This window comes from Solea solea, chromosome 19, assembly GCF_958295425.1.
Source record: "Solea solea chromosome 19, fSolSol10.1, whole genome shotgun sequence".
NCBI classification, from domain to species: Eukaryota; Metazoa; Chordata; class Actinopteri; order Pleuronectiformes; family Soleidae; genus Solea; species Solea solea.
The window spans coordinates 7,523,978-7,549,760 of NC_081152.1; the positions used below are offsets into that span (position 1 = coordinate 7,523,978).

Consider the following 25,783-nt stretch of genomic DNA (forward strand, 5'->3'; position numbering starts at 1 on the left):
TACTCCAACATGAAAATGTGCTGACTAACGAACACAAAGACTTTCAATCGGAATTTCGTCATGGAACAAAACTTGTGTCCCTGTTGTCTTGCATTAGCAGCATAAAGAATTGTTTTCGTTGTGGACACTTGACTTGAGCTCAAGCTGGCTAAACTAATATATACGTAAATGCATCCCAGCCTTGCAAAGTCATTGGCTTCCTGAGGCGTAAACAATAGCTAATGGAGAATAAACAGAGCTGCAAAGCACATGGAGGAGAAAGAAGGTGAGAATGTGGAATCACGAAGGAGGAATAAATAAAGAGGACAAGGAAAAAGAATCTGACAAAGGAAGAAACAGCAATACCAGAAGAGATCCTGCACGTAATTGGGTTGGCGGATTTCTGCATTGTTTCCCAAACATGTTACCCTGTCAACCAGAGAGGCAGAGGCATGAATGTGTGACTCTGCTGTGGTTCTGTCTGAAGATCTTTGTCTGTACCAGTGTCACACAGGAAAAAGAAGAATGGTGATGGGGATGAATAAAAGAGAGGCAGAAAATAGTGAATGGAAGAGTAGGAAGGAGGACATAATGGCAGAGGACGACAGGAAAAGCCAGTGAGGGGATCAAAGACAGTGTTCAAGGGAAAGGAAATCAACAAAAACAGCTGTTATCTAAAATAAGCAACAATTATTATTGTCATCCTTCATTTATTCATCAAAACGTTCAGCTCATTCGGGACATTCTCACGACTGTTAATGAATAATTCTTTGTTTTCTCTCTCTCTCTCAGTTCATCAGAACTATGTTGGTACAGATGCAGAGAAGAATCCCTTCTACCTGTCAGTCGTCCTCTCAGACCAGAATAACCAGCGGGTTCCTCAGTACAGAGCCATCCTCTGGAGAAAGACGGTGAGTTTACCATCTGTTTACCATCTGTCTTTTTAAATGGAAATAGTGCTCCAGCCTCTTTGTTCCTCAGTCTTTGAAATCACACCACCTTTGGTGGAGTCGCTGACAACCTGCATCAATTTGGGATTGTTTTATTTCTGCACAATCTGTAAAACAATCAAAGCAGTAGTCGAGAAGTTCAATATCGGAATTGTGGAGTAGAATTTACAAAAAAAAAAGGAAGCCACAAATATTCTTCCCTCAATCAAAGTGGGAACGCAATGAAACTTTTTGTACACTGTGGAACAGATTCTTCTTGAGTATGAACACCGTTCAGTCGTAGGTGGCAGTATTTCTAAATATAAGAAAGAACAAACTGGCATCTTGAGGGACCTTAATACTAGTTTTGAGTCACAGCGTGTGTAGGTGTGTGTCTGTGCATGTGTTAGAGGAACGCATGTTCACGATTGTGTGTTTGTCGTGTGGTGACTCAGCTTCATAGCTTGGATCTAATTTTGGCCACCAGACTCATCTGGAACCTGATTAGGGTGGTGCACCTCCACAGCCTGATCACATTGATTTGTCTTGTCTCTGTCAGACTCTAACTGGTACAGGATGTTGTCGTCGTGGAACAGAACAACTTTATTTGGCTCCACTGTCTCTGGTTAATTTGGCTCCCTCTAATCATTGTATGACTAATTGGAAAATATGTTAGTTGCCTGAATGTCCTTAAGGGTAGCACTGATTTTACATGGTATTCTTTGGACAAAGAACACTAGTGCAGCTGTTATGTGGCAGACGATTTCCTGTTTTTCCTTCAGTCGCTTCCCAAATATATTCTAAGACATTCCCAGAAATACATGTTGTTTTAGTGACTCATCACTGTGTTAAACAGTTTGTAAAACCCCGATGTGTGTCATTCTTGGCTCAGGGAACTCTGAAGATCAGCCTCCCGTACAGTCCGACCAAAACACTATCAGTCAAGTCCATCCTCAGGTGAGAAGTGCAGCCTGCGGCTCGACACCAATTCACTCCCCACAGTACATGTGTAATTATTTATGTTTGCTGTTAGCTTGTGATGTCTCTGACAAATTGCTTTGTGCATAACTTACTAAATTCTGTTTGTTCTTTGTCCACAGTCACACACAGATTTACTTGCTTTCCTTACCAATAATCACCATTGTTGTGTGCAAACCAACAATGGTTTATTTCATTTGAATCCATTCCCAAAATCCACTCCCACCATATCCAAGTCCTTTCAAATCCCTCGCCATTTATTCTTAGGTTTGTTTGTTGGGTGCAAAAATAAGACAATTAGCTCTTTTATAACAGAGAAATACACAGTATCATGCTGTGGTGACAACAAGCCGTAACTGTTTTGTTTAACTAATGTCATGCCATAATAATTAAAGGTCCATTGTGTGAGTTTTAGTAGGGTTTATTCACAGAAATTGAACATTACTACATAACATTACATTACATGTCATTTAGCGACTTACAATAAGTGCATTTCAACATTTGGGTACAAACAAGAGCTAGAAGTAAGTAAGTTCTTCAAGTAAGCCAAACCATAAAGTGCCTTTTTTTTTCATTACTACACATGAGTATGTTTGTAAGTGTATTATAACTGCTTTAAAATAACGAAAGTTTTCGTACGTTTAACAATTTGAAGCTGAAACTGACAACGCAACTGAAGAAGAACAACAATCCTTTCTGATATACGTGGGTTACTGTAGTTCCCTGAACTTGGAAAAGGGAGAGGCGAGTGAAGGAGTGAAGATACACTCTGCAGTCTTACCATTAGATGTCACAAATTCTTACACACTGGGCCTTTAATATTTGTAAGATTAACTCTATGGTAAAAAACTATGGTAATGATATAATGCATGAGCTCACATATGTTGCAGTGTGTTTACCGTCGAAAAGAAGATTACACCGTAACAACATATAATCGGATACATGAAAGAGGAAAGTGGAGATCATACATTGCTGCAGCAGAGCAGCATCACTGAAACTCTGAATGAGTACAAGTGGTACAAGCAGGATGAGAAATCCCCTTTATTAGGTGTCATCTTTGTGTGTGGCCCTTCAGGCTCTTTCGTCTTCCATTGATAAACACTCTGGTATCTTTTTCATCACTGATTTCCCCACTCCTCCTCCTCCTCCTCCTCCACTTTCTCCGTCTCCTCCTGCTTCTGTTCTTATTCCCAGTGCAATGAACATGGACAGGTTTGAGAAAGGCCCCAGGGAGATCCTCAACCCGGAGATTCAGAAGGTGAGAGTAACACCGAGGCACCAACCCCTTCCAAGTGAAATGTTCACACTGATCCATTTATGTCGTGCCCGTTCAGCACACCTTAAATGATCCGTATGGTATCCTCAGGCTGTGTCATCTCCACCGAGAGATGAGTGTAAATAATAATAACGTTCTCTTTCCTCAGGACCTGCTGGTGCTGGAGGAACAGGAGGTATGGGATGAAACTACTTTCATGGGTCAGGTTATTTATGCAGAGACGATTTCTTTTGTGCCCATTTTGTTAGGTTTTCTTCATGTAGGTTTCCAGTCACCGTCACAAACCTGTTTTGTATGCAATCGTTAATGTTGTTTCACTTTATAATATTATGACTTTGCATTATAATGACCTTATATAGTCACAAATGTCATTATGTTGTGAAATACGTCATTATCTCATCTCATCTCACTATCTTTCAGGGATCTGTCAACTTTAAATTTGGTGTCCTGTATGCCAAAGATGGACAGCTCACAGATGACGAGATGTTTAGCAATGGTAATTCTCTCGACACTCAAATTAATACCACTTTGATAGCTGTCAACAGGAGACAGTGTTTTCGAACTTCGTAAGCCTGTGGTATACTTCTGCGCACATGCTGACCCTGATATACTCTTAATAGTCCACCTACAGGTGGGGCAGATGCATGCAAGTCCACTGTCCACTCGCACCCAATGTGCTCTTTGCACACGGTTATAAAATCTGGGCTGCACTCGCGGAAGTATACCAGGACCTGTAGTCCTCTTCATGTTTTTGTACTCACAGAAATAAGCACATAAATGTATTTCCAAAATGTTGAACTACCCCTTTAACAAAAGTGTGTGTTTCAGAGACGGGGAGCGAGAGCTTTGATAAGTTTCTCAATCTGCTGGGTGACTCCATTACACTGCAGGGATGGGCAGGATACCGAGGAGGGCTAGACACCAAGAGTGAATGAATCATATTATATTTGCATGACATCATTTGGCAAACAAAAAAAAATAACACAGGCTTTTGGATTTGCAAATGTTAACTCGTCATCGTCTTTTGTTTATGTTTCTTTTCTGCAGATGACACTACAGGAATTAAGTCCATCTACACAGTGTATCAGGGCCATGAGCTCATGTTCCACGTGTCCACCATGTTACCCTACTCCAAAGAGAACAAACAGCAGGTGAGTGACTGTGTGGCTGTGCATCGTTCAATTCTGTCACTTTGTAGTAAGTTTTCAGTCTTTCTTTCTTTTTCTTTTTTATTGATTTATTTATTGGAGTTTATGTTCAGATTATATGTTGACGCACGCACGCATTGATCCGTTCCACCACTAATGAAATATCCAAACAATTACTGGAAGAAGGATTGATTAAGATTCAAAACCCAACTTTCAACTGTGATTTTAATTTCTTATGACCATCACTATATTCAGGCTGTCTGGATTTATATTGATTTTATGGCTGTAGAGTTGTGAAAAAATGTTCAATGAGTGAGTGCTTCTGCCCCTTCTTCCAAGATAACGTTCACTTTCGATAACCGTTTAGGAATTACAATACTGAGAAACTATCTTGTCTGTGATTGGACGGTCCTGAGGGCTACCGTAATGACAAGTATATTTGCGCAAAGCTCTATTTCTCTGCTTACCAGTATCCATCTTCTACTGCTTTATATATTTATCCTATTTCCAGATGAATTGTTTGGGAGATCACCTCTCATCAAGTATCAGCCTCCAGCCAAAATATTTATTTGTTAAATACTTGCTGGTTTAAAAATAAGTCCCTTCTGCCTCTGCTGTACTTTGTGTTTTGTGCAAATGAGCAAATATTAACATGTTAATACAATAACAAAGATGCTGAAGTTGATCAATATTACATGACTAATCTAGAAGAGACTGAACAGACTGAGCTTCGTTTACTTGAAGCTCTTACTTACTTCTAGCTCTTATTTGTACCCAAATGTTTAAATGCACTTATTGTAAGTCGCTTTGGATAAAAGCGTCTGCTAAATGACATGTAACATGTAACATGAACACATCTTTTGGCACTTTTCCGTGCGTGCAGGGACATAATTTTGCCTGCACTCTGTACATGCATGCATGCGTTGTCCTTTAATGCACAGAAAGAGCTATGAAATGATTATCAATTGCCAAAACAAACATCTTTAAAACACACTGGTAACATTAGTTGACACACTGCATCCTCACTCCGGCATTTATTAAACATGCGTACACCAAAAAAGTGGGTGTGCACCCAAGATCGGCATCTCATCGACATCTCACACCTGCTCAGACCAGGTGTACGCAGGTGTAACTGTGTGGATAAATTGTTATTAAGACCGTTAAATTATATACTGCATGCACAAATGCTGAATGTTGTTATTGTTAACAATCTACAGCAACACATTACTGGAGTCACACAACTATCTGACACTGAATTTCAACGTCCTCCTTACAAAGTGTGTTTATGGTAAAAAAAAATGCCTGAGATTCAATACATCAAGCCTTCAAAATAAAACACCGTGTCTCTGAGTGCACATTTGAAATTACATTTTTGAATGGGAAAAATAATGAAAATCCTCACAGCTGTGTTTCAGAGACCTAATAGCTGGATTTTGAGCAGCTGTATAAAGAGAGTTCTCCAAAGGTTCTGAATAAGAATGAAAAAGTTGTGTTCAGCACATTTTTTATCTAATGCACTGTACTGGATATAAGACATTTTTACAGTACAGTTTAAGGAGAAATTGAATTGAAAGTCCCATATTCACACTTTTTAATTGAAAAATGATCAATTTGAGATCCTTTTCCATAAGTTGTGGACTCACTAGGTTGTGTACAGACAATTCATGCTGCAGCACCCTCAACACCCTCTTTCCCGAGCCCCTGCACTGTTCCATTATACACTTCTAGCATGACTCAGCTCGACTCTACTTGACTCTGCTTTTTTTAGTACCTGCTCTGGCAAAGTTCCAAGCGAGCAGAGCCGATACTAAAAATGTGACGTCAACAGACAGCTGGCAACTGATTGGTCACAGAGTGTCGTCACTGGAAGAGTCATAAGTGCGACGTCCGACACACGGTACGGCATGTCGACCCTGCCCACACTGAGGCGTTAGTGCTAGACCTGTATAATAGAAAAGCGCCATTTGTGCTATTAAAACACTGGCGTTTAAGACATTTAAATTCTCATCAGTCACCGGCAGCAAGTTCAGTGCAATCGCAGTCACTCGCTTTAAGGAGAGGAAAGAAAGAAGGATCATCACTTTCCTCCAGGGTTTCATTTTGTTTTGTCAATATTATTGAGTACGATTTTAAAAGAGCTGACATTTACCAGATCTGGCACTTAAGTGGATTTTTACTTAAAATATCAAAAAATTCAAAGATGTATTTTAGCTGTCAATAATACAGAGCAGGTGCTCTGTTTCATGCTGTTTCTTTCTTGAGTGACAAGAGCTACAATCATATGGTGGAATCTGACTATAATATTTCACACCTGAAGACAGAAATGTCTGCTTTGACAGTTCAATTTAATCGATCGAGCTCTGTTACTTTTATTAAAAGAGTGGGGTGGAAGGGAAATAATGAATTCTATACTCTTACCAGTGGTGCGGCTAAATGAAACAATGTTCTGGTTTAAAATGAAACACCTTTGGGGTGTGATTTTGCTGAGGTTTTTGTGCACAAATTTGAAATTCAAGCCTGTGTTACGACTGTCGTCGTTATTTTGCAGTCGAACTGCTGTGTGTGTGCTTATCACGTTATGTCCTCGGCCCCCTAGACTGGGCCATAACACCTGATTGTAACCATAGAAGAGTAGTGGCGAGCACTGTTGCCTGTTGACGAGGGCCTTTCAACATGGAGTTTCCATCTTCTCACAGACCAAAAACTCTTTTTGACAATGTTAAAGAAATCTCAAAAATTGTTATGATTCATCTAGTGGTACCATTAATATCAGTTTTGCATCATGACAATCTGACCAGTAGTATTTTAAATTTTTTTTAAATGTCCATGTCTGGAAGAAAAAAAACACCACTGGATTCAAGTCAAGTCAAAATGTAACACTGAAAATATGAACTCATTGTAAAATAATAATAATAAATAGAAATGATTTAGAAATTGAATCGAACACTTTATTTCTAACTGTATATAGAATACAACAAGATACATTTGTGCAGCCCTGGTTAGTACATAGTAAAAAGAAAAACTATAAAAGCTGTAAAAAACATTTAAATTTTAAGTGTTAAGTGTAATTGACAGGGAGAGGATGAGTGACAGTATAATAAAAAGAGCTTGGTCAGTGTTTGCCGTTTGAAGGACTGTTAACACTTTGTCCTCTTCATTGTGGCCCCTACTCGACTTGCTGCCTCCAACTTTGCTGTTTTGGTTCATTCACGCTCACTGTCATCAATGTCACTCCCAGTGATGGAGCACAGTTAATGCTCCGTCACAGTTCAACCCAATTAACGCTATATTCTCTAAATAAACAAAGGTCGAGCAACAAACAAGCTGGAACACTGAGTAACTAAATAGGCAGATATTTAGTTTAAAGCATAAAAGATGTGAGGAAGAGATGATGTGAAAGCGACAGGTGAACCCATGTGTTGTGTAGCTTTTACCTCATTTGTTCCACAGTTAACAGTTCAGCAGATGCTCTAACGCTCACCTGATTGAGGACATTTTGGTGCTTAAAAGCTACATTGTAGCCCTGACTGCCGTCATTTGCATAAAACATTGTAATCCTTCTTGGAGTCATAATTCCGTTTCATTGTAACGTACAATATCTGGTGGTATTTATTTTGAAAATGCTCCAGGACTTAGATTTCTTGTAACTGCTTTTTGAGGTAGGATATTAGTATTGTGTTTTAAAGATTGCTCCTATGTCCCCTGCGTGACCGTAAAATCAGTTACAGTGTTGGGACAATTCCTGTCACACATAAGTTGTTGAGCGCTAACATTGCTGTGTGTCCCCCATTTTTTCTCTGTCCTCTCTGGCAGGTGGAAAGAAAGAGGCATATTGGGAATGACATTGTTACCATAGTTTTCCAGGAAGGGGATGACACATCGTCGTCCTTCAAACCATCAATGATCCGATCACACTTCACCCGTATCCTTCACGCGGACAGTGTCTGTCAGAGAAATGAAGTGGTTATCAAAGACGTGAGATATGCACGGATGATGACACCACAGCTGTGGGCTAACGTTGCTTCTCCTCCATTATCGGTGTTTTCCTTTACCTTCACTCACAGATATTTTTGCATTAGTTAGGTATAATAGCCAGAATGACAGTTACAGGTGAGTGTTTGTGTTCCATGCTGATGTATTTTGAATGTGCTTAACCATAAAAGTCACTTTTTATAGTATGTACATCAGTAGTATGATGACAGTATTATCACGATGTAACATCAGTGATTGTTCATTGTAGAAAAAGTTTATTAATACTATCATTAATGTGTATTCTTATAATATTATTAGGGATGGGATGATGGCACTTTTTTGTGCTGAGTCATTTCAAAGACACAATTCTCCAACTTTGTAACAAATATTGTTTTCCCCAAAAAAAAGAAGAAATAAACCCAAACATGACTCAGCTAAAATGCTTTGGCTGATTATTATTTACATTTTTACAGTCATATAGGATTTTTGTATTGTATTGTATTTTACATTTTTATCGGTCTGATACTGATTCCCTTCCTTAATTATTGTTTGAACATACTCATCAATATGACTATATTTGTATGTAATGTAATGTCATTATTGTTATTATAGGCCTATTATTTATGTATTCCCACACATTTCTTGTTTTTATTCTGTAGAGTGTTATTGTTACTCCTGATTTTCCCCCATGGGGATCAATGAATATCATTTTTATTATTATATATTTATCATCGTATCAAAACCACGCTGTCTCTCACAGGTTGAAGATTTTCTCAGAGGAGAGTGTTCCACTGTTTGGGCCCCCTCTCCCTCCTCCGCCTGTATTTACTGATCACCACGAATTCAGGGACTTTTTATTAGTCAAATGTGAGAAGAAACAACTGCATCATGACATAATATGATCTATAAGTTGTTGCAGTCTAGGCTTTTCCTAAATAAACTCTTCTGTCTGCATCTGTGGCAGTAATCAATGGAGAGAAAGCCACACTGGAGACACCAACGTTTGCCCAGAAGCGTCAGCGGACCCTTGATATGTTGATCCGCTCGCTCTACCAAGACCTCATGCCTGACCTGCACAAGGTACAACACTTAGTCCATTCCTGAGCGGATGTCATTGTTTTTTTCTTGTCTTCTACAAGTAAAGACACACTGCAGCTCTCCTCTGTCTCCACCTTGTCACTTCACAAACTGGCAGCGACTGTAGCCACCGCTGAGCTGTGTGCTGCTGTATTCCACTGCAGCCCCCTGCACACTGCACCACTCCGACCGGATACTACTGCAGTGCTGACTTTCTCGTCAGGGCTCTCTCTCTCCTCACATCACCGTTGTTCTTACTTCTCTTGTTTTCACTGTTGCCCCTAACACAATTTAACCCTCCCCATGTTTCACTCCTGCTGTATTGCTCCCTGCTAGGGTCAAGCTCTAAAGAGTCCTCTCTGTTTTCTTTTTCCTTCATGCGTGTGCGTGTGCATGTGTGTGTGCGTGTGTGTGTACAAAATGATGGCTGTTCATGTTCCACCTTTAGGTTCCTTTTTCTCCCCAGAACATGTTAAACCGGCGATCGTTCAGCGACGTGTTGCCAGAGTCTCCAAAATCGGCACGGAAGAAGGAGGAGGCGCGGCAAGCTGAATTTGTCAGAATAGGGCAGGTACAAAAGAACCCACACATACACACACACACACGCACACATACGCACAATCCCAACACCATACAACCAGTGTTTTATATTATTAAACAGTGTAAACACCTTTAAATGACCATGAGCAGGTTATATAGGAATATTAAAGTGTGTATTGATCCTGTGTTTTGAATTAAAACCAGCATATTGACCGTGATGGACAGCCCTGAGTTGTATTCACTTCAAAAACTTGTGGCAGAGTGACTCTAGTCTCTATCACATTTGCCAGGGCAAAAAAAAAAAAATACAAAATCATTCACTGCACCACTCACTGCTGCTCCTTAAGGTTTTTTTGCTTTGCACACTCAGCAATAACTGAAGGTGACCCAGAGGATTGTGTCAACACTTTTAGAAAACTCAGAGTCTCTCTCTCGTCTACATTAAGGTGCCTGGATTCAAAGATCTAATTCACAAAATGGGGACGGAAGTTTGACGTAAAAAAAATGTAGAGGCACATGTGCGAAATTTGATGAAAGAAGAGGAAAGAGAGCAGTGTCTGTGTAAACTCTCTATGATACAATATCCACTTAAAAGTACATATCCAGCAGTTACTTAGGACAAATGTCAGTAATGGCTGTTACTTAGTAAAGTTATGAAAATGATATCATTCCTAAGCATTGTTTTTATTCTGGAAAACATTTCCCTACTTTATAGCACAACACACAGACGACTGGGTTTAGTGTACAATGTAGAAATGACCTCACAGTCCGAGTGGGTCATATAATTCCATGTATTTTATGGGTGGTGATTTTATGTGTGTGGGGAAAAGTCTCAGTGGTTTTGATCAGCTACTGTTGTGAAGAGACGTTACAGAGATTTCCTGTCCATGCTGAAATACAATGCATTTTTTTTTTTGGTATATATACACTTATCTATTGGCATGTGCATACTTAAAGGGCCACTTCACCCCAAAAATATACAGGGTTTTTGTTTTTTTTTACTAATTTCCAGAGATAAATGTGTTATTTATTTAAACTTTGACTCAAACATTGTAAAAATACAGATCTGTGACTCTCCTGTGATGACTGAACGTTATGTTAAGAACAGACCTTTGACCCACCATCACACCTCTGCTGGGGCTGCTGCTATAACGCTTATGCAAGGAAGGACAAAGTCTGGAAAATATGTCTTTTCTAAACATCTGCCTTCCATCAATCTAGAAATATCCCAACAGTGCTCCAAACAAACAGGGAGGCAGATTGTGGCCTGTAATTTGGGCCTAAATTGATTGAACGAAGGCTGATGAACATGAAATAAAGAACAACTAGATAAGAATTTCTCTTTGCAAACCACTCACGTTCTGTCTGCACCTTTTTACAAAAAAGGCAGTCCTAGAGAAACCGTGTGTGTTTATGCCACTGAAGTAATTCTGTCTCTCTTGTTGTCTGCCACCTTCATTTTGTGTCTCTGTTTGTGTTTTTCTACCTTGTTTCTGTCGCTCTCTGCTCATTAACACAAAGCCGAGGCATCGACACATTGTGCTGAAAGCAAAGGAAGGTAGACATGTGGAGTCTTTGATTCTCCAGATCTGTAGATGGACGGCGTCCTCCTTCAACCTAACAAACCGCTCATTCATCGTCTGATGCACGTTATACATGATAAGTCGGTAGAATAATATTTTGATGGAGATTCATTTTTGAAGAATGTAAATGACACAGTGCTCGGGTGAAGCCACTGTACTGTTGGTTGGTTTTGATTTCATTATCCACAGATTGGCTGTTTATGCGGATATGTAAATTGAAATGTCTGTCTGTGTAACTTGGATTGGAAATGACCAGTCTGATCAGATGGTTGCTGATTGAACATTTGTGCAAACCGTATTTTTTGATTATTTTGGGGGGGGTTAACTGTTGCTAGTTTGCTTGTCCTGCTCTTTTCTACTTCAGTGACAATTCCCAGTACCTAAATTAACATGGAAAAGCTAATGTCTGGCAAGTTAAAGATTAGTAATAGAATGAAATGTGCATATAATTCACCAAGCTTAATACATAAGTGATTCATCCTGTGCAGAGGTAAAGATTTGAAAGGCCTGTCCAGATGTTATTACAGTATGTTACATGATTCATTAAGATGGGGCAAGAGATAATTGTTATTATTTAATTTCTTGTTATTTGTTTAATTTTCTACACACTTCAGGTCAATATTTCTCAGCTCCACCCTGATCACGGTACCACCAGAAGGTCATGTACCACAGTTTGAGAACCATGGTACTAGAGTGTCGATTAAAATATTATGCTTGTATTCCACAACAGGAAAACATCCGTAGTTAGACATTTTTACTTTATTTGCCTTGTGACACAGACAATCCATGTCTTGTCGGCACCTCATGTCATGTTGTTAGGCTCATTTCTGCGAAAACATAACATTTCACAGATCATCACATTTCCTGAAATAGCTGGTTAAACAAAATTCCCAGAAAGGGTTGGAGCCAGATTTATGAAATGCCTGTCAGATATTTTAGATTAAAAGATAGAGGTAGTAAAATGAAGAAAAGGGAAAAAATAGACTAAACAGTCTAGAGATTGACTGCTTATTTGTGTTGTGCAGAATTTACTTCTTCTTCTTTTCCTCACATGAATCATCTTATGACTCCTCAGATGTATCTTGTGACACCTATGAGGGAAACAACCTCTAAATTAGGAACCTTTCAACTAAAATATTTATAAATACACGATTTATAAAGGAGGTAAAAAAAAAACCCTCCACATTAACCAGCTACAACAGTAAAATACTACTTGCACGGGTTTATCAGTATTTACACTTTATAATACGACACATACTGATATTGATGTACACTAAACCATACAAGGGTCATTTTTGACACTTGTAACAGATTATTTCTCCAAGTTTGCTGTTGCTTAATTACGTCTTTGGACATTTAAACCATTAAAAAAAAACCTATAGAAGTGACAGATGACCACGTTGTGTCATTTCCTCCTCAGGCTCTGAAGCTGAAGACAATTGTGCGAGGAGATGCTCCGACCAGTCTTGTCACCACAGGCCTGTGCAGAAAAGAGGTAAAGTTTCTGTTCTGGGACATTTCTTTGACTTCACAACACAGTTAATCTTTTTATTTTTCTTGTTTATCTACCTCCACACTCTAAGAATAGAGATGAATGTACTCCCTGTGAAGTGAAGTCATGATAAATGTGTATGTGTGACTCCATGCTGTTGTTTGCCGCAGCCATGGGAGTCCCAGTCGTTCTGCAGCACTTTCCCCTATGACATTGTGTGCGCCGACTCCTGGGGTCAGTCTCTGCTGGCTGCCACTGACACAGCGGGGATCATGCTGCTGGATGGTGAGGTTATCCTAATCAATATCGCTCTGTGTTCTCTAAAATAAAGGCACCCGTCCATATCCATTCAATACTGTGCTCAGCAGAAAGCCATGGCCAACAACACTAACGATGACGATAATAATGGCGTTGTCTTTGTTTCAGGCCCTGATCCAGCTTCCTCCAACACTGGTGAGTGTGCAATCAATCAATATCCCCCCAGCTCTTTTTTTCTTAAACACAGGATTAAGATTAGGTTTTGGATGAACCCATCTTTATATTCTGTGTTTCAGAGACGCAGTCTCTGCCTCCAGTGCAGGTGTTTGACAAAACCATGGTGGTGAAGCAGATGCATGTTCTCGAGCCTCAGGACCTGCTGATCACCAGAGCTGACAAAGGTAGGGTTGGACCACGAGGTACGAGGTGAAGACTGCTCGGCTGTCTCCTCGCTGTATATGAGATTATTACCTCTCCTGGCTCAATCCGTCGTCATCTCCTCATTTTGCTGCAGAATATAGACACATCATTTTACAGCAGCCCTTTCTCTCTCTCATCTCTGTGTGTTGTTGAGTTGCTACTTACCCTTTCCACCTCCGTTGGTCCAGCGAACACATTGATTGCTTGCTGTGATCTAAGAAAGCTGACCTATAGAGAACCAATCCTTGTCGAGGTGGTACGTGTGAGTGTGTGTAATCACTGGGCTTTAAAGGACCGACAGAAACGCAGCCCAACAGATGGATGTAAGGAAACCTGCCGAGTCATAAAGCATGAAGAGGACACAAATAGCATATGTACAAATGTTCATGCTCCAACAAAAAGAGCATATAATCAATTACTCCACAGATGATTAGCCAGGTCTAATAGCGAGAAACAGGAGTGACTGGGTTTTGACAATGATTATGTGATAGTGGCTGGAACATTTGACACAAATGTGTGTGTGTGTGTGTGTGTCCTTTCCGAGCGAGAGCCTAAGAAGCTTTCTGTTCATTTGAATATTAAGCAGCACAGCCCTATTGTCTGGCCGTGGGAGGATGCTATTATAAAGTACGCAATAGCAAATCTTGAGTAACGTTAATGCAAAACAGAAGGGTCCTTTTGTTTTATTTTGTTCTAGGGAAGGATGCTCGGCTCTATGTGTTCAGACTCGGCGCTCTCAAGAGGAGCCTGGAGGAGCGGCAGCTCGTCAGGACCAAGTGTGACAGCCGGGAAAATAAGCTGGAGAAAACGAAAGGTATTTTTGACCGTTTCATCTCATCAATCAGTTGAAAATATCAATTTAATTTCAGATAAATAACATATTTAGACTTTAGCTTTTGTCCTTGATTGCTTTCATTAGAAACACACTGGAAGGAGATATTTCCTCAACCTGTATGAACAGGAGTTAAGACTGCAGCAAGCAAAAGCTGTTTCAAATTTAAATTGGGCATCTGATGATATTACCAGAAAAAAGACGCAGATGAGAATTACATCGTAGTATTACGAGAATAAAGTCTATATTATATTATTTTTATAGTAATTTAATTGTAAATGTATTATAATTATTATTATTATTATTATTATTATTATTATTATTATTAAATAGCAACAGAACGCAGATGTAAATAGTGGTAGCCTTGCAGTCGACCACTACCAGTCTGTGTGATTCTCTCTTCAAAACCAACTCGGTTTCTTCCACAATCTTTTCAAAGTCATTGATGCTGAAGTGCCAAAATGATTAAGTATTTCTTTATTTGGGAAGCCCATTCCAAAATATAACGTCACTCATCTTGACGCAGGTTGCAGCTGATCGTTTTGCTTGAATAGTTTTGCAGATTTTGCTTGAATAATAATTACGAAAACAATTTTCTTCAGTTTGGCCCTAATACTCGTAGCAAAGTCGTATTTCCCCATTGTTGCTGCAACCTATTTGATTTTGAAGAAACTGAGGACAAGTGTCAGTTATTAGACAATCAAAGTGCAATTTAAAAAATTTAAATAAAGCTTTTATCAAACAAACATTTATCAAAGTTCAGTTCAAAAAGTTAAATAATCCAACGCAAATGTTGCTTAAAAAACGGAGCCCTATGTTTAAAAAATGAGTGTGTAAGTAATTACTACTTTTGTTTCCTGCTTTTCCAAACACAAAACCTTCGACCTGCTGCTGGTGTGATGCCAGCTGTGTGTTAATGCATTGATCTGTGGGACGATGGAAACAACACGTGTCCAATATACTTCCTGTCTCTCGCCCTCTCTCCTCTTTGTCCCAGGCTGTCATTTGTACTCCATCAACACCCACCACGGCTCAGAGCTGAGGATAGTAGCAGCCATCAGGAACAAACTCCTCCTCATCACCCGGAAACAGCCACGGTGCGAGGGTTTCAGTGCCGTCTCCACAGGAGCAGACTCGCCAGTGGAGGAGTTTCAGTACATACGGGTACGACCGACTGGACATCAATAAAGAAAAGGATAAATAAATTGTTGTAGCTGCTTTGTCATAAAACTTCCTACAAAAAAAATCGCACATTTTCATATGTGCGATTTTCAAAGTGTGATGCCACCAATGTGATTATCTATTGAAGCTGCAGCAGAAGTCGTGTAGGAACACCTCAAGGAGGCAATTCAAGTTGTATTAATGTACTATAACTGACCTAATGTGTATTGAACATTGTATTACCTCTTTAGGATATAGAATGTGTATAACAATGGATGTAGTCTTCTGGTTTGAAAAGAAAAGTATGATAGCACTTAAAGAACTCACTTTAAATGGTAGTCTATGAGCCTAATTTTCACTGGATTCATATTCAGTAAATATTTTCTGAGGGGTTAATGGGCTCAGTTCCTAGTTTCAGGTCTTCTGCAAAAGAAAATGTTAGTTTTGTTAATTATGCTCCCATTTAGAGAAACAATAACGCATAGATACCAGTGTCACTGACAGCTGGCATTGTCTACTAAGAGCCTTGTTGCAGGAGACATCTGTGAAATTCTGCTTACAAAACTTGTCACAGCACCGGTCAAATTACGAGGATCAAAGCTTCAAAATAGGAGTTTGTTTTGCAACCAGAAGACTATGGACTATGTCCATTCAGGATACAGTATCAAAAAACACACCTAACAAATCCACGTAGAAATTAGACACTAAACAACTTCAGAATTGTCCTAATTCACAAAAGAGAATATGGCTAATGGCAAGTTTAGCATACTTTTAATGGTGCCACTGTGACGGAATGTAAACAAGAATTGAAAAAGAGAGCAGAATATTGTTTGTGTGTGTGTGTGTGTGTGTGTGTGCACTGACTGTTTCTTCTTGTGCCGTCCCCCCATCAGGAGATCTGTCTGTGTGACCCGCCGGTGGTGATGGCGCTGGTGGACGGGCCGACGGGGGAAAACGACAACATGATATGTGTGGCCTACAAACACCAGTTTGACCTGATCAATGAGAGCACTGGAGATGCCTATAGGCTACATCACGTAGACGCCAACAGGGTGAGGCACACGTTCACACACACACACTCATGCAAATTAGAATGGCTTTTCATCTTCCATTTATTTGTTGTTATGTGGTGTCTGCTGAAGTTGAGCAGAACTGAGACCGTGAGCTGACCCAGTTAGTCGCTTTATTTACCCGTCTGATCACCAGACTGCTCTGGTGAATCAACACGTCGTCATTTACAGCAACCAGCTGGAGAGGAGAGGGAAGAGAAGTGAGAAATGAGCCTGCTGGGAGAGGAACAGCTGTTCTAATAAACCATCTTATTCCGCTTTAACCATTTTTCTTAGAGGAAAGTAACTACAATAAATAAATTGCAGCAGACGCGTGGACGCCAATCAGCCACAACATTTTGATTTTTAAGGCCCTTGCACACCAACGGCAGCGCAAATAAACAGCGTGAGATTGGGAATTATTTGGATACACCCTCACTATTCACATCTAACACGACACAACTAGTAACGGGGTAGCATCATCAAATAGCCACAATGCTGATGCTCAGTCATTCTATTGACATTCAGTCCATGTTCATATTGGTTAAGGAGACTTTTTAAACTTTATAAAATTCAACCTGGGATGGAAAAATCAAAGTTGCATTCAGTTGTTCAGTGTAATGATGTCACTGGTTTATTTGTGACCACATTTTTGTCCTCTTTTTCCCTTTACATTCACCGTGGAGGATGTTACCAGCCAAACAGTAACGGATATAAAATATTAATAATAAAAGTACAGATATACGACATATCCATTTTTTTATCCCATTAAGCTGCATTGACTTGATAAAGGTTCAAAAATGATCATTAACACATTAACACATATCACATAAAAAATGCGTCTGTTGTGCAAAGGCCTTTAGTCGAGCTGTGGGACCTTAAGTACCTTAAAGGCTACCTTAAGGCTGTGTGACCTGACATTACCTGACATTACAGTTACTCATATCAGACCTTTGGAATCTTGTCGAAACGATTTCACTAAACCACCTCGTCTCTTTGCCTGCAGGTAAATTTTGTAGCAGCCATCGATGTGTATGAAGACGGGGAGGCTGGTCTGCTGTTGTGTTACAACTGTGAGTCGTCCTTTGACCTTTGACCCTCTACATTTACTTCTCTGTCAAAGCAGAACCTTTCTCTGCTGTATTATTATTATTTATTATTTCTTTGAGTTATAATAAGACACTCTTGGTCTTTGTTCAAAGTGCTGATGGATGAAGAAATAATAAACTGTAGAAGTGTTTTCTTTATTGGACTTGCTCTTTCTGTTCACAGATATTTGTTCCTATAAGAAAGTTTGTCCGTTTAACGGCTCCACGCCGATGATCCAGTCCAACACTTCGGATTTCCACTTCAGCTGGAACCAGATGCCCAATGCTATTGGTAGGATGGCCATGGCAACACATTTTGAACTCCACCCTGCCCATGCTGCTAGCCTGGCCAGAGCTTGCTGTTGCTGTGGAAACACCATGTGTAGCCCCAAGCATCCAATGCTTTTGATGACTTGCATGTGTTTGTGGGGTTGTGGCGTATCTCTCTGTGCATGTGCCGTATTAATGCAGAAAACGGTGAAAAGAAAACACAATTGGTGCTAAACATGAAAAACCTGAGCCTGTTTGTAACAATAAACTGCCGTGGGAGGTTGCTGTACATCCAATAATGTGCTCTCCTTTCACACTTCCACACACACACAAAACAAGCAATAACAATAAATGCTGAGCAATAAAAGAAATACATTTAGAAATATTTTTATATACACCACTTATTTTTTGAGGGTTCGCACGAGAGCAGGAGAGCAGGAGAAAATCCCAGCTAGAGGCAGGGAATCACAGGGCCAACATGTAGAAGCTGTTTTTAGGCAACAACTCTGTGTAATGTCTGGAGATTTGGATGCTGAATTCGGGGCATGCAGCACAGGAGAATCTGTGGAGGATGTTCGGTGGTACTTGTGATGACCTTTGAGTTCACACACATGCAGTCTCCCTGGATAATATCCAGTGAATCTCTGCACTCGTGGTAGAGCGAGTTGTTTTTCAACTGAAAGGTTGTGGGTTCGATTTCCGGCTCCGCTAGTCTAAATGCCATGTGTGGCCCTAGGCAAGACACTTTACCCCACATTGCTCCTGACGGCTGTGCGTGAGTGGTATTAAAAAACCAATGATAGATGAGCTGTGTGCCTTGCGGCCATACCACCCTGAGCGCACCCGATCTCGTCTGATCTCGGAAGCTAAGCAGGGTCAGGCCTGGTTTGGACTTGGATGGTCAAGTTCCTCCTAAGGGCTATGCTGGCAGCGTATGAGTGATAGGAGATGCGCTATATGAAAGTGTGAATGGCAAACTGTAGTGTAAAGCAGCTTTGAATGTCCCTCAAGACTAAGAAAGTGCTACATAAATACAAACCATTTACCATTAAAAGCAGCCTGAGACCTGCAGTCAATTCAGAGTCTCCTGTGGAAGCCACATAAATCCCATGCAGACCACAGTGAACATGAAAAGGTTCTAGAGTGATCCAGGATTCCAACCAAGAACTGTCTTACTGTGAAGGACGAGTGCTAAACTGCTCAAAAAATCCTCCATCCGTGTGTCAGTCACGCTTGCTGCCTGTCATATGCCTTGTGTTGTCTTTGCAGTTTGTGCGTTTCCCTACATCCTGGCGTTCACAACGGACTCCATCGAGATCCGACTGGTGGTCAATGGCAACCTTGTATACACAGCAGTGGTCCCAGAGCTGCAGTTGTCTGCTTCACGGGTCAGTATGATCGACAGCGAACACAATATCATGTCCGTGTGTGTACTACAAATATCAACTTCAGTTTATGTTTTTATTCTTATTCTTATTCTCTGATCATTTGGTGAATTATTACTATAAAATAGGACCAAATATATTATAGTAATATAAAAAAAATATAGAAATATTATTTTTTATTTTGTGGTATTCAAGTTATAGGAGAAGTTATAGTTTAAATGTTGGATGAACCACTGCAACAGTAATCTTTGGTATCTAAACCCATCAACCATATGTCCAACACTTTTTTAGAGGTTATGTAAATGTGCATGAGAAGTGTATAACCTGTGTTCTCATGACTCACTGGTGTTCACTACAGCAAAGAGCTTCTCCAGGTCGTGAGTGGTGTTTTTTTAGTGTTTTCAAGCCACACTGTGTCGTAGAAGAAGCTGTCTCAGCTCTCTCATTTCAATCAATCTTTATTATCCCAGTGGGAAATATGGCTGGCAATATGCACGGCTACAAAGCAATAAAACTCTCATAATTCATACAAACAGATCATTCCAAACAAGCCACACTGCACCTGACTTCAAATATACTCTCCTCTAGTTGTCATGTCTCTGCCACTATCATTTAATTTTAGCATTTCCTGGAAGAATCTCATTCTCTCCCCCTCTCTCTCCCTCTCTCTCTTTTTTTTACACTCACAGTCGGACATTTACTTTGTTTCATCGGCTCCCGTCAGCTCGGCCTCCAACTGCAGTTCAAAAGACACCAGCTCGCAGAGTTCCCCGCAGACGCCCACCGGGTACGAGATGCCCGTGTTCCCCTCACCGCTCGGTGATGGTAAGCCCTGCAATAGCCTCAGAGGACAAAGATGTCGACATTGGCCGTTGTTTTGAAAATGTCAGCGTTGCCTGCAGAACCCTTTGACTTTGGATGCTCTGTAGCCCCCGGAGCTTGATTCACTACAATGGCCATGTTCACTGTAATGTCAGCCAGTGTTTGTTTGTTTTTGAATTGAGTTTCATGGAAGAATAAGCTTACATCAGACTCTTGCTCGAGCAGTATATATTAGTAGAATCAATTTATTGCTGGGGTTCTCTTTATTAGATTTGTTAACCATACAAACAGTATATCTCCCCCTATAGGTCTCGTGTGTGAGAATTAGTGACGTCTAATTATGAGACTGCAGGGATTTACTTTATTGTAAATACACATAGTTATGGTTAGTAGTGGTTAGTAATAACATTGTGGACCTTTATCCAGTGAAGGCATCTTTTGACAGTCAGTGATGCTTGAGGCCTGTGACTGACTGGAAAATAAGAGTGAAAATCTGTGTGTTTTCGGATTGTTTGCTAGGATCCAGAGCTAACACCTATGGATTAGACCAGTTGTCTCATGTTTTATCAAGGCAGTTATTATGTGACTCTGTTTTGGACCTTGAATGAAGGAAAGTACAATGAAAAAGGGCAGTAAATGATAGAAAATGTAAAAACGTTTGGCGGTCATGCAACTGTGATTTGTAGTCTAAGGGCCAAAACATGCAAGAGGTATCATCTTTTAAATTCTAATTAACTAATTGTTACAAAAAGAGGAAGAGACTAATGAGCCACATGCTTCCAAGACACAATACATGTCCTCAGTGGAAGAAAATGCTTTCAGGGATGGTTAAGGATCAATACGACCCCCTCCCTCCAGCCCATTTTCACTCCCTCCTCCATCTTTTATTGTATATTTGACCGTTCAGATCCCCCACTTCCACGCCTCTCGATTGACCCTTTAGGTTGATAGAATTGTCCGACCTGGAGCCTATTTGTGATGCACAGCTGTTGTTGCCGTCATTGACTTGCAGGGTCGTCATTCAGAGAGAGTTTACAGAATGACGGCCGACGGCAGTTTCGACTCCTGCGTTCGCCGTTAAAAAGGGACGCAGATTTGTCCTCCACTGCATTTATGACGACTGCATTGAAGGACAGAGCTCGGGGACAACAATTATTAAAAATGTCCAGGTTGTTTAGCTGCTGCTGCAACATCATGGCAGTCTTTTCCTGAGGGGAGTGAGTATTTACAGGTCCCATTAAGACTAAGAGGGAGGAAGGTCTGGCTGTCGCTGCTGCAATTAGCTGAGGATGGGCTTTATGCTTTTAGGCTGGTTCTGGTAATCATTTCTCTCAGAGGGATTTTCATTTTCTTTCCTGTTTTAGCTAGTTATGCAAGATTCTGCATCACCTGGACTTGATCACCTACCTTGTGTGTATACCTAAATGTATGCAGTGTGCGTGTGTCTACGTGTGTGCGTGTGTTCAGTTTGTGTAACCCTCTTCTTCATCCTTGGTTCAGATTCTATACGGATCCCCTATGGTACCAAGCTTTCCCTGTACATGTCTAAGGAGGCCGAAGGTACTGCAGGATTCTCCCACAACCCGGCACATGAATACGCTCATAATGCTGCCCCACTCACATGCACGTGCACCCAGAGTATATCACCCTGTCTGCTCGAAGGCGGCATGTTGACTTAAACGTCGGTTGAATGTTAAGTGAACATTATGTCTTCCCCATCCCCCCCCCTTCTGTCTAAACTAATTAAAGCTTTAGTGCAGAGAGAGAATGTGAGCGGGTGAAAGGTGAGCGTGTGCAAAGTAAGAAAAAGTGAGGCGCAAGAGATAACGTTGATCAAGACAGAGAAAAGAGAGCAGAAAAGGTATGCATGAGTATGAGAGCACAAGGGAGGAGTTTTGTACAAGCAGGAGGTTGGGAGAGAAGGAGGGAGAAGAGGGAAGGAGGGAAGGAGAAGACACGTCTGCCGCAGCATGATTTACCGATTGCACTGTCGCCATGGAGACTTTTGTCAGCCCTCTCTTCGATCTAAAGTGGTTGTCCAAACAGCGGTTCCACAGTCTAAGGATGAGGGTAGGTGGGGGTGGGATGTGGTTGGGGTATTAAAGGCTGAAGCAAGGACAGGCTGAAGGAGAGGGAGAGAGTTGGAAGGGGTGCTGACAAAAATCCCATCCTCTAACTGCCTGCGCACCTGCTGTATCTGCTCCTCGGGGAGGGTTTCATCTGATGTTATTGTATCGGTAACATGAACAAGATGTTTTTACTGATGTGGCCGCTATCGCAGCCACCTACCTCCACTGGCTCAAAACACACGCCAAAGACCTACAGCAAAACAGATTGATGCTGAGGAGAATTCAACTTCACTCAGTGCTGAAATTATTCTTGACAATCATATTTGATCTATAGCTGGTACTTCCCCTGGTCCAGAAACACATGTGGAATATATTGATCTCCGTCATTATATATATTCCAAATAACTGCATGCTTTCCCGCATTTTGGTTGTGTTGCCATTTTTGCCGTGTGCCCGCACAGGTGCAGGAGACAGCATCTGTAACAACACTAACACAGTGTACCTGTCAAACATCATCTGCGACCTTCTATTTTTCTCCACGGCTCCGACTAACCTCTTACCTGTTGACATTTCAGATGAGACAGTTCTCTTTGTGCGGTTTGTTTTAGTCTCATCCATGTTGCTACCTGTCTGCCTCAGTGAAGCAGTGGTTCACTGCTGAACAGCAATACTGCTCCCAGATGGCACAACCAGGCACTGCAGGGTGACATGCTGCAGAGTGTGTTCCCTTTGTAAAAAAACCAAACACCCATTTAATTTGTTGCAAATAGATTGGAAACTCGAGCAGTCTCTTCTTAATATTATGCTCCAAATCGGTGTTTTCCAATTCTGGTCCTCTGGGACTCCAGTCCTGCATGTTTTGGACGTTTCCCTGCTCCAACACACCTGATTCAAATGACTGGGTTGTTGTCAGGCTTTTGCACAGCTTGATGACGAGCTGATTTGAATCAGGTGTGTTGGAGCGGGAAACGTCTAAAACATGCAGGACAGAATTGGGAAACACTGCTCTGAATAGAAGCTCCAGGCTACATGAGCATTTATATCACGATAGCTCTCTGTAGTCAGACTGATAACATTTAAGATCACATGCTGTTTCAGGAAATAGGATTGTTAACTAGTGCATTTATGTGATCTTATGTATCAGTTTGTCACCAAAAGAGTTTTTCACACCAATTGCCAATCACATAACTTTTTAAAATCTTACAACAATCGTATTACTATGTTGCTTATTGAAAGCTCTGTAAGCGTATGCCATTGCAAGTATGTGTCTATTTTGAAATCATCCTCAATTGGTGCATTCAAGGACCTATTTTGTAGCGCTATCACTGCTTTGTAGTGAGGGTGTGATTTTCTGATGATACACGTGTCAACAGGTCATTAAATGCACTACTTTTGAGGAATTGTTCTATATTCTGAGGAAATAGTTGATTTACTTTCTAGGCTTAGAGTTAGATAAAATAACCGATACACTGCTCTGATGTCTGTATGATACGTACAAAATGAAGAAAAAGGTAGTTTGAGTTAGTTTCACAGTCTTCACAAGACTGGAAGCAGTGAGAAAGAGTCTGAGAACAAGAGGACACACTATCCACCTATCATCAAACTCACTGATTATCTAGTTGTTGGATTCACACAGAGGTGAATCCAACAACTACCCATGGTTTGAGTGCTTAAAACTTACTGACGTCATTCTTTAAGCTTTGTTGACTGAGTGAGGCACAACCACGTCTACTGACTACTGATGTAGCTTGATTTAACTTACAAATACATTTGTATAATCCGTCACTACTGAAATAATCCAGACAGATTCTCACATCTCCAAGGTACTATGTTGGAAAAACTATGAACTATGAATGAGCAATTTGATACTTAAATATCGCCTAGACCTGCTTTATAATAATAATAAAAATCTTTATGAGATCTCAAACGTTTTTATTCAAATTTGGTAATCACATGAGATTAGATTTACAGTAATTATTGTGCCTTAAAAGTAATGGTTAGTGGATTTTCTCCCTTTCAGTCTGACCCATGCAGGCAAGCTTTTTCCTCTCTGCCAGGCAGAGCTAACCTGCTAGTGTCAGCTTTATTTTTATCATACAGACATGAGCCTGGTATCTGTCTTCTTTAACTCTCAGCAAGAAGGCAACGAAGCAAATTTTCCAAAATGTCAAGCCATTGCTCCAAACTGCATTACGATGCAACAGTCATTTTACCAGAAAAAAGAAAAATCAAATACAGTCTGACAAATCATTAAGTGGATTTAACCTGAAGTCTAAAAAAGTGATGTTGTGCTTTAAATAGACATTTGCATTTTTTGTAGCTGATGAGCTAATACTTTGCATCAGTGATGCTTCAGGTTTCACACGTTCATTCACTACGTGCCTTCCCCTTTTTGTCTCTTTGCCTGCACCCATTCCCACCTTTGTTCTCATTTCTAATTTGTCCCTTATTTAATTTCCTGACTTTCCTCCCCTGCTTTCTTCCTCTTCCATTCTTCTTTTCCTCTGGGTTTCTTATTTCCAGGTGAAGCTGCATGTAAGCACATCTTCAGGATCCCCCTGTGTAACTTGGTGGGCCGCAGCATCGAAAGACCCCTCAAGTCCCCTCTGGTCAACAAGGTGCTTACAGCGCCGGCCTCCGCCATGGTGCCCCCGACTCCCCTCATCTCTGCAACTCACTCACTTTCCCTGTCCCGCATGGAGATCAAAGAGATAGCCAGCCGCACACGGAAGGAGCTGCTTGGTAAACTTATACACCTAATAATGAATGTACTTACCGTTGTCTTAAAGCAATAGTTCTGTGTGTTAGTTCTGTTTTAGGACTAGGTCGTACAATCCCTTAGTGATTTGTTCTCCTGAGGTGTGAGGTGGGTTGGAACAGGCTTCCGAGGGGTTTCTGGGTGGGAGCCATGGTACTGTTTATGGGACAGAAGGGTTCAGGGCCTCATTGGGGTCATCACCTTCTCTGGTGTTTCGATGACAGGACACAACACCTCCAGGGGACTCATTGGCAACACCTGGTGGCCCAGATGTGCCTCTTAGCCCTTCTGTGCTGCAAATGCTATTTTGGGGCTCATGTGGCATCTGCCCTCTTCATTCAGAGCCATTGGCTTGCCTGTTCAGCTGTGTTTGAGAGGGCTTTGATGGCTTGGTGTTGGGCTTGGCCTCAAATTCTCAAGTCCTTAAGAAGCATGGTAGTTCCACAAAGCCCCTGCAGCCGACTTCCACTGGGCAAACCTTGGTTTTCCAGCCACGTTGCTCAGCATCGGCTGCCAGCTCGGCATACTTGAGGCTCTCCTCCACAGCATCCTTCCGGGGCACAGTCAGCTCTATGATCTACGCCTTATGAAGTAAGGAGGACCAGAGCAAAAGGTCTGGTCTGAGGTTCGATGGCGATCTCTGGTGGGAAGCACAGCCTCTGACCCAAATGCTGGTGTAGGATGGGATGATGGAGGT

The 25,783-nt window shown here is 41.0% G+C and overlaps 1 protein-coding gene across 11 annotated transcripts in view; it reads left to right on the plus strand.

Moving 5' to 3' along the window:
* The window catches only part of garnl3 (GTPase activating Rap/RanGAP domain like 3), a 70,235-nt gene that overhangs the window by 39,716 nt on the left and 4,736 nt on the right, over positions 1 to 25,783 (plus strand). For 6 of the 11 annotated variants that reach the window (XM_058616979.1, XM_058616982.1, XM_058616981.1 and 3 more), the window contains 25 exons: positions 772 to 890; positions 1,801 to 1,865; positions 3,081 to 3,144; positions 3,311 to 3,337; positions 3,583 to 3,658; positions 3,991 to 4,089; positions 4,210 to 4,313; positions 8,124 to 8,232; positions 8,375 to 8,420; positions 9,043 to 9,149; positions 9,247 to 9,362; positions 9,808 to 9,930; positions 12,903 to 12,977; positions 13,145 to 13,259; positions 13,401 to 13,427; positions 13,529 to 13,633; positions 14,350 to 14,466; positions 15,482 to 15,648; positions 16,539 to 16,697; positions 17,701 to 17,767; positions 17,967 to 18,074; positions 19,322 to 19,440; positions 20,127 to 20,262; positions 21,760 to 21,819; positions 24,852 to 25,070. In XM_058616979.1, coding sequence (XP_058472962.1) covers positions 772 to 890; positions 1,801 to 1,865; positions 3,081 to 3,144; positions 3,311 to 3,337; positions 3,583 to 3,658; positions 3,991 to 4,089; positions 4,210 to 4,313; positions 8,124 to 8,232; positions 8,375 to 8,420; positions 9,043 to 9,149; positions 9,247 to 9,362; positions 9,808 to 9,930; positions 12,903 to 12,977; positions 13,145 to 13,259; positions 13,401 to 13,427; positions 13,529 to 13,633; positions 14,350 to 14,466; positions 15,482 to 15,648; positions 16,539 to 16,697; positions 17,701 to 17,767; positions 17,967 to 18,074; positions 19,322 to 19,440; positions 20,127 to 20,262; positions 21,760 to 21,819; positions 24,852 to 25,070 — 2,529 coding nt within the window. The remainder of the gene's footprint in view (positions 1 to 771; positions 891 to 1,800; positions 1,866 to 3,080; positions 3,145 to 3,310; positions 3,338 to 3,582; positions 3,659 to 3,990; positions 4,090 to 4,209; positions 4,314 to 8,123; positions 8,233 to 8,374; positions 8,421 to 9,042; positions 9,150 to 9,246; positions 9,363 to 9,807; positions 9,931 to 12,902; positions 12,978 to 13,144; positions 13,260 to 13,400; positions 13,428 to 13,528; positions 13,634 to 14,349; positions 14,467 to 15,481; positions 15,649 to 16,538; positions 16,698 to 17,700; positions 17,768 to 17,966; positions 18,075 to 19,321; positions 19,441 to 20,126; positions 20,263 to 21,759; positions 21,820 to 24,851; positions 25,071 to 25,783) is intronic. The other 5 variants (XM_058616984.1, XM_058616986.1, XM_058616988.1 and 2 more) reach the window with 3 other exon arrangements.